Below are 12,690 nucleotides of genomic sequence, written 5' to 3'. Positions count from 1 at the left end.
CCGCCGCTTGCTTTTCGGCTCCCTGCGGTGACGTTCCGTCGAACGGCATCGTGCCGTAGACCCTTAACGTTCGGTGCATGAAGCCGCCCCGTTGATTCCGAAAACCACAAAATCCAAAAAAGCCCAAACCAGCTTTTTGAAAAATATCAAAAACTCCAGTAAACTTTTCTTCTTATTCTTCTTCTTCTTTAGCACTTTCCCAGCTGGCCAAGTCTTGGGGAAGGTGGCTGCGAATTTCCGGTTCAGCCTCGCCTGGGCATCCTCGGAAGCACCACACCAAAAAGCACCAATTTACACCGCACGCATAAACAAACACCGGATCCGTGCTCTCCAGACGCAGCGGAATCGATCCATGCAATTTCGGCCAAAATCGGCCACTTTTCACCGGCCCCCCACCGTCCCCCACCATCGCCATCTATACAGTGACGGAATCATCCATCTTCACCACCGATACTTAAACTGATGCCCGCCCATGTCCTCTGACACAAAGGCCCCGGCCACGCCACCGCATAAAAACGCTTCAGAACGACCCGCTCGTCCGAAATCACCCATCCCCGTATCTCCATCAGCATCTCCAGCGTCTCCATCCCAAATGCTGGAAACTCCTCTGCAAGTGCCATCTCCTGAGCCTGGACCCCGTCCCGTGGCGAGGAGGGCGTGTTTGTCGTGCCGAGAGAAGAAAATCAAGTGTGACGGCGAACTCATGCCGGTTTCGCTGGGCCTGGACGGCCCCACTTGTCTGAATTGCCGGATGGTCGGTATACCGTGTGTTTTCGTCCAAAGCAACCGAGGCGGACGGCGCCGTAAACGGCTGCTGGTGGACTCGGGCACGGAATATGATGATAGAAGAAGAGGACCGCCTTCAAGCGTGCTGCCTCGGCTCCACAGACCAATGATGGAGCCTGATACGCCTTCAACCATGGGAGACTACTACCCGGGGCTTCGATCGCCCAGCTTCGGCCCGCCAGACCCGAAAAGACGCCCCAAGGACGACTACAAACACCACCATCACCACTACCACCACCACCACGGTCCTCGTGGCTTCTTTCCATATGGACCTCCAAGACACCACCACCACCCTAAACACGGCCACTACTGGCCTCCTCCACCGCCGCCACCGCCTCCTTACCATCACCACCACCGTCCTCCACCTCCAATGGGACCGTACCCGCCGTATTTTTACTATCCGCCAGGTCCTCCACCTCCAGGACCCCCACCACCCCGTAAACCAGAGGACGGCGAAAGACGAGAGCTGTACGGGTACTATCCGCCGTTTCCACCTGGTCCTCCACCTCCTCCGCCAGGTCATTTTGGCTTCCCGCCGCCCCCACATTTCTACGGCCATCCGTTCTACGATGAGCCCAAGAGAGAGGAAGTGTCTCCAGATAGCGAGTCTCTGGACACCGAGGAGCCCACGAAGGGGCCTTTCTCTTCGGGCGACTTGAAACGCCATGAGCTCCCGGCCTGGCCCGTTTTGAGCGACATTTTGGCCTACTACTACCGGGCATGCCACCCCAACGACCAGCTTCTTCCGTCGAAATCCGTCTTTCTTGAGCTGCTCTTCCTCAGAAATGACGCTGCCCTCCTCCACGCCGTTATTGCCAGAGTTTGCGCTCTTGGCAAGTGGAGCATCGACAGAAAGGAGGAAACCTGGGTCGAAAGAACCCACAAGTACATGGATACCTTGGACGACCACGGCATGCTCGTGTGCTATACGTTGTTGCGGAAAACAGCCAGCGTGCGTTCTGATCCAGCGCAGTTGAGCGACGTGAAGGCCAAATTCGCCGAGATTGTCGATTCCAACAAGTACATGGAGCTTTTGTCCACCAGCGTCAATATGAACAGACGGAAGCGCATGGACAAGGAGATGAAGGTCCGTGCGATCTGGAGCTTCTGGATCGACACCGTAGTGGACTCCGAGGAGTATGTGGGTGTGTTTGACGATGCCGAAAAGGCCAAGTTCCCGCTCCCTGTTGCCAATGACAGTTATGCACGCGGCGAGATAACACCCAGTTCATGGGAAGATTTCAACAACGGCAAGCTCAACGACTTCACCTCGCTCATACGTGCAGCCATGGCCTTGAACAAATCCAGAAAGGAGCCAATTGTCGACGCCAGCTTGGAGTCTTTCCTCAAGGTCTACTACACCCTCCAGGAGGACAGAATAGTGTTGAATCCGCACATGGCGCTGGCTCAATGCCTCTACAGCCAGGCACAGATTGAGCTGAAGAAGAAGTTGCCCGTGGAGAAACAAGACATGAAAGATGAGCACTGGAAGCTGCTAGCGGAGGTTTCCAAGCACGTTGGAGAAATTTGTGAAGTTGTTGAAGTTGCTCGTGGGTACGGAAGCCACCCGATTGTTTTCGGGCTGTCCCATGATTGGAAAGGCTCTGTGGCTCAGGGAAGAGACGGCTGGCGAAGAGTAAGCAGTATGGTTATTTCTTCCGCTGAGGCTGCTTCGGAAGCGCTAACAAAGGTGATTTTTTTGTTGGAAAGCACCACACGGGTCGAGCCTGAGCTCGATGCGCATCTACTACGGAAACACAGCCAGACACTCCTGCGGTTTCTCCGTTTCTGTGAACCGGTATCACCATCTGCATCGCCGTTGGTGAAGAATGAAGAGTCTACATGAGGCTAATTAGTAATGTTTTATGAATTGGGTACTATTGTAATCAGGGGACGTTCGATGTAGAGAGATTAGGGAGAAAGATTTAGTTTAACTGCATTTTAGATCTCAAGGGCATTCAGCATCGGTACAGCTTGAGAGCTTTTTTCCATGCAGCTAAGCCGCATTTTTGACAGGTTGACAGCTGCAAACTGAACAAATGGAGGGATCTCATGCAACTCATCATTTCCTTATTGAACTTTGACATCTATAACTTCCTCCTTCATCCGCGACTCGTAAGACGGCGGCTTTGCGGGTTTAGCATTCAAAGACTCGTAATCACCATGCACATCTACATTCGATTCCAACCTGATATATTCCGTAGCAGCCATGAACGAAGCAAGTTTCATGCTCACCACCATTTGGGTTTTTCTAAAACATGTTTGCGTGAGTATCAGGGGCTTAATGTATGTGACACCGCAATTGTAAAGCAGTTTTGGAATCGTGACAACTCCATCCTTAAGTGTAAGTCTACCCTGTAAGGCCCCATATTCTCTGTCCACAATAACCGTTGATTTCAGGCTTGACCGAATGATGTCACCGTCTTGTATCTGCACTTCCTCTACAATCTCCATGAAAAGCGTTTTAAAATCACCCAGCGAGACTTCTTCGCCAGATGGATTTCGATAGACCAGCCATCCTCAAATTTGAGTGAACGGCTTCCAGGATGACTGCGGAGTACTGCTCGGAAATTTTCACCAAAGGGCCGGAAAAGTGAATGGCTATTGCTTCCGCATGGTCTCAAGCACATCGACCATCTTATGCGGTGCTTAAAGCCAGGAGAGAAGAGAAAAGCAGAATCGGGCAACATAAGGATAATGGTGCAGTCGACGTTCTCTAGGTTGAAAGCATCTTTGCGGTGCTTTTCCCCGGCAATCTCCCCCCTTTGAATTAGCCCGTAACTGGACATGGTGATAATCGCAATGATATGAACGGGACAAGCAATGACCGAAGAGTGATGAGTCAATATTATGTGGTTGTTGAGGAAAGCCGTTTTCTTGAGAATATACTGGTTGATGTCTTGTATGGCTGAGCCTGCTTTCGGAAACCTTTTGAGAAAAACGAAGTCCTTAATCTTGTTTAATTTCTCCACGTCCATCTGAAAATCCGGGTTCGCCGCTGTGGGGACTGTTATCTTGATACTACCACTAATTGTAGAGGAACAACAGCCTGGTCCCACACACTGAAGGCGAACCAGGAACTTGAGGGCATAAGTCCTGGTTAATTGATCGGAGAAAAAGGTGGCACCCAAATCGGGAAGGTTACACTTGTAGCGGCTGGGACTGACAAAGAAAAATTTCTCTCCATTGTACTCACTTAAGCTGCAACTTCCAAAAACAACGTTGTACGACTCATCGAGCAACACTTGTTCATCTGTTTGGGACTCGTATGCGTACTTGTGCCCCAGCGGCCCACAAAAAACGGTGTTTTCAAGGAGTGTGACTTTAACGTTATTAACCACAATATCCAGAAAGCACTGACACCACGAGGGCTTCAATTGAGTCATTTTGAGCGAGAACTTCTCATTCACGCTGTCGTTTGGTAGGACAAAGTTGTACACCAGATTTTCACCTTCTGGACTTAGGTAGGAAATATCGAGTTTTCCTCGGATGCTTCCTGAGGAGGTTCGATCAGATAAGGTAGTTGTGGTTTCTGAAGTGTACAATTCATAGTGGTTGGCAGTTGGTATTGTTTCAATAGCAGCATGATGGTGAATCCGATTGCTTCCAACTCTGAGACAACGTTCATAATAGAACTGCTTTAAGTGTTCCCTTGTAGAGCAATACGTGTTGTACTGTTCCGCCTCAAGATGGCTGTATTGAAGCTGATCTTTTGTCACAGCCGAGTACATGATTCTTGCGCAACCATCGTTGAAATTGGGCTCTGAACCTAGAACCAGAAGACCTTCTTTTTTTCTGAAAGATGAGAGATTGTTCGATTCGGATCCCAGGGCCTCACTTTTGGTCAAATTTTCGACTTGTAGTGCCGTGATATACCATGTTGTGGATCCGACCTTAAAAGAACTTACATTGTGGGAGACGTAGTCGGAAGGATCTGCCTCAATCAACTCAGAGATTCTTCTTTCGACTTCTTCCTGGCCTTTGTCTTTTTTGATGAAATGTACGGTGTAAACCATTATGGTCAAGTTGAAAGAACCTTTTTTTGAAACGAGGATGCAAGGAAAATTGGCCGCTTTGAGCTGCTGGTCATTTTTTGTCAGGCATCAGAATTATTATTTCCAGATTTGTGGATGGAGGACGTGTGGGTCCTTTGCATGCCCTTGCAGCGGGTGGTGATCAAAATGGCGTTCTGTCAACTTCTTTGTTCTTTATGGTTGTTAGTCTCACAAAGCTTTTATATTCTTTGTCAGACTGGCTTGATGAGTGTAAAGCTATCATGGAAATGGAGTCGAATTCGAATATCAAGAGACTAAAGTAAGATTAGCTTCTTGTTGCACCACGATATCCAAATGCTTGATATTGTCATCCTCTCAAACTAAATACGATTGTTGCCTTGTAACAACTCTACACCTCTTTATGAGATCAGTTACAGATCCCTGGCACACAGCCAAAGAGGCTGCTTCTTCATTGTATTCTGTCAACGGTTTGTATCATTGAGATGCCCTTACACGGCCACAATCAAACGAGTAGTCCTTGTGAAACACCACCATCTACATATCAGCTAACTATCTAGCTCACACCTATTTCTTCTTGTAGTAGAATATCACAGAATTCTGTCCATAAAAAGCCAATATATATTGCTGGTGAAGATCAAGAGTCTCCATGAGGCCATTTATCGTACTGTAACAATTCAATGGGTTTAAGTACCGAAGGTTGACATTAGTGCGATAATGGTGAACCAGAGGGAACTTTTCTGTGCAGCTAAGCCGCATTTTTGACAGGTTGACATCTGAATAGAGGCAATCCGTAAAACCCATTAAATCATGTCTTTATTAATCTTTAGAATCTTCCACTTCCTTCATCGCCCCTGATTCGTAAGAAGGTGGCTCTGAAAGTTCACTATTCAAGGATTCGTAATCGCCAGCGACATTCACAACTTCTTCTGCTACGATATATTCCGTTGCAGCCATGAAAGAAGCAAGTTGTAGCTTCACCACAACTCGAGATTGTCTCAGAAATACTCGTCCAAAAATCGTGCTTTTTAACGAGAAAGTCTTGTTCTTCCAGAATTCTTCTGGAATGGTAACTTTTCCCTTTTTTAGCGAGAGTTTACCGGTAGAACCCTTGAACTGTCTGTCTTCCACAAGGTTGACTTTTCGCTCTGATGCAAAACGTTCTCCGTTAAACATCTGGGTCTCCTCAACGACCTCTATTGAAAGTCTCTTCAAATACACCTTTTTTGACTTCTTTGCCAGATGAATAACAATAGACCAGTCACGCCCAAAACCATCTAGACTCTGTATTTTCTTAGTGCAAATTTCTGCCCAGAAATTGTCACCAAAAGGCCTGTGATCTCCTGAATCGCTGCTCTCACACAAACTCAAGAAATCCGAGACTGCCATGTTGTCTTTACAGTTTGAGGAGATGAGACGGCAACCACTATCGAACATGACGACGTCGGTGAAGTCAGCACTCTTTAGGTTGAATTCACCAACAATAGCTTCTTTCTCAATTCTCCCTCTGTTTTCAGCAGGCCCGTATCTGGACATCACGATAACTGCAACAAGCCGATCTGGATATCCGATGACTGAAGAATGATAAGTCAAGATCTTGTCGCTATTAAGGGAAGCCACTTTGTTGAGAATACACTGATTGATGTCTTGTATGGCCGACTCAGACCTAGGAAACCTCTCGAGAAAAACATAGTCCTGTTTTTTGCACAACCTTTCTCCGTCAATATTGTACTTTGCGTTTTCCTCTTCTGGCACTGTGATTTTGGTCAGGGCGGTAAAAGTAGAAGTGCAACCCTTTGGGCATTCCAAGGAAACCAGAAATTCGAGAGCATATGTTCTGCAAAACTTATTGGAATAAATAGTGGCGCCCAATTCAGGAAGATTGCAAGCGTAGGAAGGGTAGTCGAGATAAAAGAGTGTCCGCCAAGATTTGGAATTCACTCACACATCTTTGAACGACTTATCAAAAAACACTTTCCTCTCAATCGACTCGTACACGTACTTGTGTTCAATTGGCATAACGCAGGTATTGGTTTCCACTAAAGTGATTTTGACTCTTGTTAGCTTAACAGCCAGTAAGCATTGACACCAACCGGGCTTGAACCGTCTGAAATTGAGCAGGAACCTGTCATTTATGCTTTGGTTTGGTAGGATGATGTGGAGACGATCTTGGTGTGTGTCACTCCGATCGACGATGTCCATTCTTCCTCGGATAGTGCCAGGAGAAGTCTGATCCAATATGGTTGAACTCTCCGAATATTCTTTTTCATAGACTTCTGCTGCTGCTTTTTTGAGGAAGCCATATTGAAGGTGGATCCGTCTTTCTCCAACTCTGAGACAAGGCATAATGGAGACACGGTTCTGTCGTTCATGAGAAGAGTAAGACAGAGAGTTTCTTGACGCTTCGAGGTGGCTGTATTGGAGTTGTTCCCTTTTCACAACCGAATAGACGATTCTTGGGCGCCCATCGTTGAAATTGGGATCTGATCCAAGAACCAGAAGACCTTCCTTTTTCCTGGCTGATGTGATCTGTTGTAACTCTGAATCCAGGGCTTCGCTTTTGGTCAAATTATTCTATCTAAGCAAAGTGGTATACCATGTTGTGGAGCCGGCCTTGATAGAATAGACTTCGTGGGAGACGTAATCGGATGGATCTGCCTGGATTAATTGAGAGATGCTCTGTTCGACATCTTCCTGGCCTTTGTCTTTTTCGATGAGAGGAATTACTAAACTCATTTCAATGGGGTATAAAGAGCTTGTTCAAGTAGAGGGAAAAGCTTGGCTGTATTTGTAGAAAATTGGTCTGAGCTGGTCATCGTTTCCTGTGATGCATGAGTATACTACACTTTCCGTTCCCGTCGAAGAATGGTATTCCAATGGGTTCTCGGAAATATTTTCCTGAATGAATGATACTTTTTGTTTTTGCCAGATTGCTGCTTTTGATAATATCTGTGTTCAGCTGAAAAGCACGGTAGAAGTGATCACCGCAGATTATCGAGTTCGTTCCCCATTTGAAAGTAGGCGATTGCCGAAGGTAAAGAAATTGAAGTAATGCTTTTTTGGCTCATTCTTAACCGAAATCAACTAAAAAAAAAAAAAAAAAAAAAAAGTTTCGAATGATGATTCATATTGACACATAGTTTCCTCTGGTTTTATTCATTGTAGAAACCTTCTCACTATAAGATCAGCACACATCAAGCTCAGCCAGGAAGTTAAGATATTGTTCGTTGTACCCCAAAATTAGATCTCAAACTTGTTCTACTTCAATTTGTTGATTTGGTGAATGGTTGAGATGTCACCCTATGGCTGATCAACCAACATAGTCATTCCAGAGAACCACCACCTACAATCAACGATGTATTCACTCCAGCGACAACAATGCCGCTTTAAAAAAACCACCTTCAATCAAAATAAATAAAATAAAAAGAAAAAAAAGGAAAAAACCGTCTCCAAAAGTGCCCCACCATCAACGACTCGTATTGGCTGCGAAAGGGTCCCATTCACGTGGGGTCCACCAAATCACCCAACAGCCCCTTCCTTCAACTAAAAAAAACTATAAATACGGCCCTTTGCCGCCTCAAATCGAAATCAACCAAAAAAAAGTAAAAATCTTCTTGGGCCCCCTCGGCACCTCACATGGACCGCTCATTCTCACCTTGCTCACCATGTCCTACTACCAACCCATGATCAACGTTTTCCGCCCACAATTCACACAAAACCTCCCGGCGTACCGGTACGAGACGCTGGAAAGCCTCACACGTGACGTCCACATCAAGGCCATCCACTCCCACAACGACTACTGGAGAAAAAGACCGCTTTTGGATGCCTTGCTGTGGGGTGTGGTCAGTGTGGAAGGCGACATCTGGCACTTTGAAAAGGGGTACACCGTCAGCGACACGGTCACAGAGACCACCCAGGAGTTCAAAAAAGACGAGATCTACGTCGGCCACAACCAGGTGTACCTTGAGCTGAGAAACACCTTGAACGCGTTGTACTTGGATCCATTGTACTACTTCTTGGATGGCGCCAATAAGAAGTTTTCCGAGCCGATTTTGGAGAAGACGGACTCCAAGTGTTCTGTGTTCTACGACGCCCCGGAGGTGCCGTTGTTTTTCTGGTTGGACTTGAAGACCGAGGGCCACGAGCTCTACTCCAAATTGAAGCCGTACCTCGAGAGATTCGTCGAAAAGGACTACTTGGCTCACTACAATGGCGAACACGTGGCAGGTCCGGTGGTGCTTACGTTGACGGGAGACGTGCCTTGGGATGTGATTGACCAGGAATCGGTTTCTGGAGAGAACCGCTATGTCTACGCTGATTGTCCCTTGCAGAAGTTCATGGAAGCCTCTGCGGACGAATGGAAGCGTTACGAACGTTCCTGTAAAATTGCCAGTGCTTCTCTTGAGCAATTGCTCGGAAAGGATCTCTATACCCTGGCTGTTCGTGGCTCGTTGACCAAGGAGCACCAGAAGAAGCTCAAGGGGTACTTTGACAAGGCGCACGAGCACGGCCTCAAGACGAGGATCTGGGGCGGTGTTGATTGGCCAATCTACGTGAGAAACTCCCACTGGAGGGCGCTTTGGGAGCTTGGCTGTGACTTGATCAATGCCGATGATTTGCGTGCTGCAGCCACGTTGTTCTGAGGCAGTGGAGAGGAGGTGGTTTTGAGAATGATTTGAAAGACGTTAGAGACGTTGAAAAAGGACGTCGCAGATGGTGGTATGACCATGGCTCGCTCGATGTGAGTCTATCCAGACACTGTGATGCAGAAGATAATATACGTTTGAGTTTAGGGTCGATTGAAGGCTCCTAAGACTTTTTTGAACATATCAGGTGTAGAACGTTTTCATTGTGTTGGTGCTTGTAAGATCTATTGTAGATGAAAGAACTGGATAAGATGTATCGATTAACCTAATTGATATTTCTCGTAATTCAAATTGAGTCATCATGAAGCTGCCTACTTAAATAAAGCAATAACGTTGCTGCTATTTCCCAAACTACAATTGCAGTAATGCTTCTTCGTTTGCCTGTTTGTCTGTTTGTCTGTTTGTCTGTTTGTCTGTTTGTCTGTTTGTCTGTTTGTCTGTTTGTCTGTTTGTCTGTTTGTCTGTTTGTCTGTTTGTCTATTTGTCTATGGATGTCTATCACCGGGAACCCCGGCTGTATAATAAATAGTCTGTCGCTACGTCTCCCGAGGTCCCTAAAAATTGGTCTTGAGGTACTCGTAGACGTAAAAGATAACGGCATTGGCTGGAATCGAACGGATCAATGTGATGGAAAGTCCGTTGTAAAAGTTGGTGATGCCGCCTTTTCTGGACATCAACGTCGCCACCGCCTGGCTGATTTTGAGCTTTTCCAGCGCCGGCAGCGTCACATCGTGTGTCTGGATCATCAGCTTGACGGTGTCAACTGGGAAAATGGATAAATTGAACATGAACCCAGCAGCGGCGCCCGAAAGCAAGCAGTTTGTGTTTTCAGCCGCTGGATACGTCTTTTTAAGCGCCGCTAGCGACTCCTCGTACGTGGCAAACCACACGGCGGTTCCAGCCATTTCTCGAAGAAGTGTAGAACCTAGACCGTGCCAGAGTCCGAAAAGACCCTCTTTCTGCATGATTCTGGCCACCACGGACCCGTACGACGCCGTTTTCGAATGCGTGTGTAAATTCAGAACCTGCAATTTGCATTTGACAAGCTCCACGGGGGTCAAAACGAACGAAGCAGCAAAACCCGAAAAAGCACCTGAAGCACACACCGCAGGAAGACCGTTTCGTTCCCAATTGGTCGTTTTTTTGACGATCTCCTGGCCATACTGAAATGCTGAAAAAAGCACAGCGTTTTCCATACATGCTCCGACCATGGGAGCCCGGATTCCCTTGTAGAAACCGTTGATGAGACCTTCGTTTCGAAAAGTCGACCCCACAACCTGCAACGTCGAAAGCCTGCTGGGAGCCAGTTGGAGCCGCACTTTCACCGTGTCAAATGGAAACTCGATGAGCTTTCCCACACACCCAGCGGCTGCTCCAAACGCCACTTCCTTAGCTGGATCTACCATGATGAGGATTCAATGGGGCGGAGGAGAAGGCAAACGGCAGGGGAGGGTTTTCACAAGTGGGTGGACGCGTTAGATACAGGATATTTTTGGTTTTTCAGGTGGTTTCCGGCCTGGGTGGGGCGTGGTGCAGTTGGCGATGTAGTTGTAGGTGACTCAAAGATGAGTATTTCGCAGATGAGATGGCGGGGTGGATCTGGGGTGGACCTGGGGAGGACAAAGTCGAAGAAGGAAGATTTATATGTTGTTTAGAGAAAATGGAGAATTGGAGGTTTTGTGATTTGGGTGATTTTGCTGGCTTGGTTGGCATGGTAGAATGGTGTACTCGTTGCAGCCAATCTGACGCACTGCAATAAGCGATACGGTGAGGTTGTAATAAGCAATACGGTGAGGTTGAAAATTTATGCTTTTCAGGCTTTTTTGGATTTTGAGAAAATGGGAAATCTCTTTAAATCTTTTCAAATTACGCTTTGCATGTATTTGAACAAGGCTAGATCAGGTAGTATATGGCGCTACACTATATACTCAGCGATACAGAGTACATTGAACAGTATAGCTATCTAGATACATTTTCATGTACATTTCTCAACCATATTATTTCTGGCCTTTAGCTGAAAAGACTGACTGTTACATCAATTCTCTTCCACCGCTAAGACATCTACACACCACTCTCTTATACTAGTATTACTATATGACAGCCTATCTCAATGGGATGAATCTGGAAGAAGCGTTACCGGCTCTACCGTGTCTGACTGGGGTGTAGGTGATGGAGAACTCACCCAAGTAGTGGCCAACCATCTCTGGCTTGATCTCAACGGTGTTGAAAACCTTACCGTTGTAGACACCAACCAAGGAGCCAATCATCTCTGGAACAACAATCATGTTTCTCAAGTGGGTCTTGACGACAGCTGGCTTCTCGTTAGCTGGGGCAGCCAACTTGGCGGCTCTCAACTTGGTGATGAAACCCATTGGCTTGGCACCCAAGCCTCTGGAGAATCTTCTTCTGACTCTGGCGCCGCAGAGCTTGGTGAACTCGTCAGTGTCCATCTTCAAAAGCTGCTCAAGGTCAACGCCCTTGAAGGAGAAGGTCTTGAAGGTTCTCTTCCTGGTGTCTGTTGGTTAGTATTGGTTTGGGGTAGGGTGGTAAAGCAGATGGACATGTATTGAAAAGCAATCGTTCATTACTCAACGTGGAATCATATGATGGTCATTTGTTGTCGATAGTTGGAACTTCGGTGGATTTCATCGTGATCGAACATAACTTCGTTGGACGGGAATAACTCGAGAAATATAGGGTCTTTTTGAACGGGGACTTCGAGGACGTATTTGGAACGGTGACGGGATTTCATATCAAGCTCATCTGCCTGGCGTGGGTGGGTACATACTAGTCTCAGCCATGGTTGTGTGGTTGTAACAGAAGAAAAATCTAGGATTATGGATGAAAATTTTTGTCTGGTAGGGAGTGTATGGGGCTGCAGCGGTGCGGGAGTTGGAGTCACGTGAGCCACAGAGGTTAACTAGCGGTTTGGCGCGGCTGGAGCCCTAGACGAGAGTATGTTATGTGGTCACGTGACCCAGTGACGTTCTTTTGAAAAATTACGGTACCGTCATCCCCAGTCATGTGGACTGTTCTGGTGCAAAGTAAGCAACCATACACTTTTATTGGCTTGAAACTAGTCTACATGCCAAATTTCAGCCCAATTGCAGCAGGTTTAGTGGGTTTTGACGGAGGGTTTGGGGAGCCCAATAAACACGGTCACGTGACCTGAATTTTCCCAACACCCCTGAAAGACGACTTCGGGGCCATAAAGCTTTTTGTTTGTTAAATTTACCACTACAAGT

At 46.9% G+C, this 12,690-nt stretch overlaps 6 protein-coding genes across 6 annotated transcripts; 2 read left to right on the top strand and 4 right to left on the bottom strand.

Moving 5' to 3' along the window:
• Positions 1 to 919: 919 nt before the first annotated feature.
• On the top strand, positions 920 to 2,632 carry ZCF31 (Zcf31p; the record flags this gene model as incomplete). Its single annotated transcript, XM_024859849.1, has 1 exon — positions 920 to 2,632. One exon carries the CDS (start codon positions 920 to 922, stop codon positions 2,630 to 2,632), a length of 1,713 nt encoding a protein of 570 aa, XP_024711998.1.
• Positions 2,633 to 2,856: 224 nt separating this feature from the next.
• Positions 2,857 to 4,802, bottom strand: C7M61_004529 (uncharacterized protein; the record flags this gene model as incomplete). Its single annotated transcript, XM_024859848.1, has 2 exons — positions 2,857 to 2,974; positions 3,475 to 4,802. The coding sequence occupies 2 exons, from the start codon at positions 4,800 to 4,802 to the stop codon at positions 2,857 to 2,859; spliced, it is 1,446 nt and encodes a 481-aa protein (XP_024711997.1).
• An 816-nt stretch (positions 4,803 to 5,618) lies between these two features.
• On the bottom strand, positions 5,619 to 7,171 carry C7M61_004528 (uncharacterized protein; the record flags this gene model as incomplete). Its single annotated transcript, XM_024859847.1, has 2 exons — positions 5,619 to 6,644; positions 6,965 to 7,171. 2 exons carry the CDS (start codon positions 7,169 to 7,171, stop codon positions 5,619 to 5,621), a joined length of 1,233 nt encoding a protein of 410 aa, XP_024711996.1.
• Positions 7,172 to 8,464: 1,293 nt separating this feature from the next.
• On the top strand, positions 8,465 to 9,442 carry C7M61_004527 (uncharacterized protein; the record flags this gene model as incomplete). The annotated part of the gene is made up of 1 exon (XM_024859846.1): positions 8,465 to 9,442. The coding sequence occupies one exon, from the start codon at positions 8,465 to 8,467 to the stop codon at positions 9,440 to 9,442; it is 978 nt and encodes a 325-aa protein (XP_024711995.1).
• Positions 9,443 to 9,999: 557 nt separating this feature from the next.
• Positions 10,000 to 10,851, bottom strand: ARG11 (Arg11p; the record flags this gene model as incomplete). The annotated part of the gene is made up of 1 exon (XM_024859845.1): positions 10,000 to 10,851. The coding sequence occupies one exon, from the start codon at positions 10,849 to 10,851 to the stop codon at positions 10,000 to 10,002; it is 852 nt and encodes a 283-aa protein (XP_024711994.1).
• Positions 10,852 to 11,547: 696 nt separating this feature from the next.
• Positions 11,548 to 12,246, bottom strand: RPS15 (40S ribosomal protein uS19; the record flags this gene model as incomplete). The annotated part of the gene is made up of 2 exons (XM_024859844.1): positions 11,548 to 11,960; positions 12,234 to 12,246. The coding sequence occupies 2 exons, from the start codon at positions 12,244 to 12,246 to the stop codon at positions 11,548 to 11,550; spliced, it is 426 nt and encodes a 141-aa protein (XP_024711993.1).
• Positions 12,247 to 12,690: the final 444 nt, after the last annotated feature.

This window comes from Candidozyma pseudohaemuli, assembly GCF_003013735.1.
Source record: "Candidozyma pseudohaemuli strain B12108 chromosome Unknown scaffold00015, whole genome shotgun sequence".
Classification (NCBI taxonomy): Eukaryota; Fungi; Ascomycota; class Pichiomycetes; order Serinales; family Metschnikowiaceae; genus Candidozyma; species Candidozyma pseudohaemuli.
The sequence above is the reverse complement of the archived record's forward strand: the minus strand, read 5'-3'. Positions and strand labels throughout refer to the sequence as shown.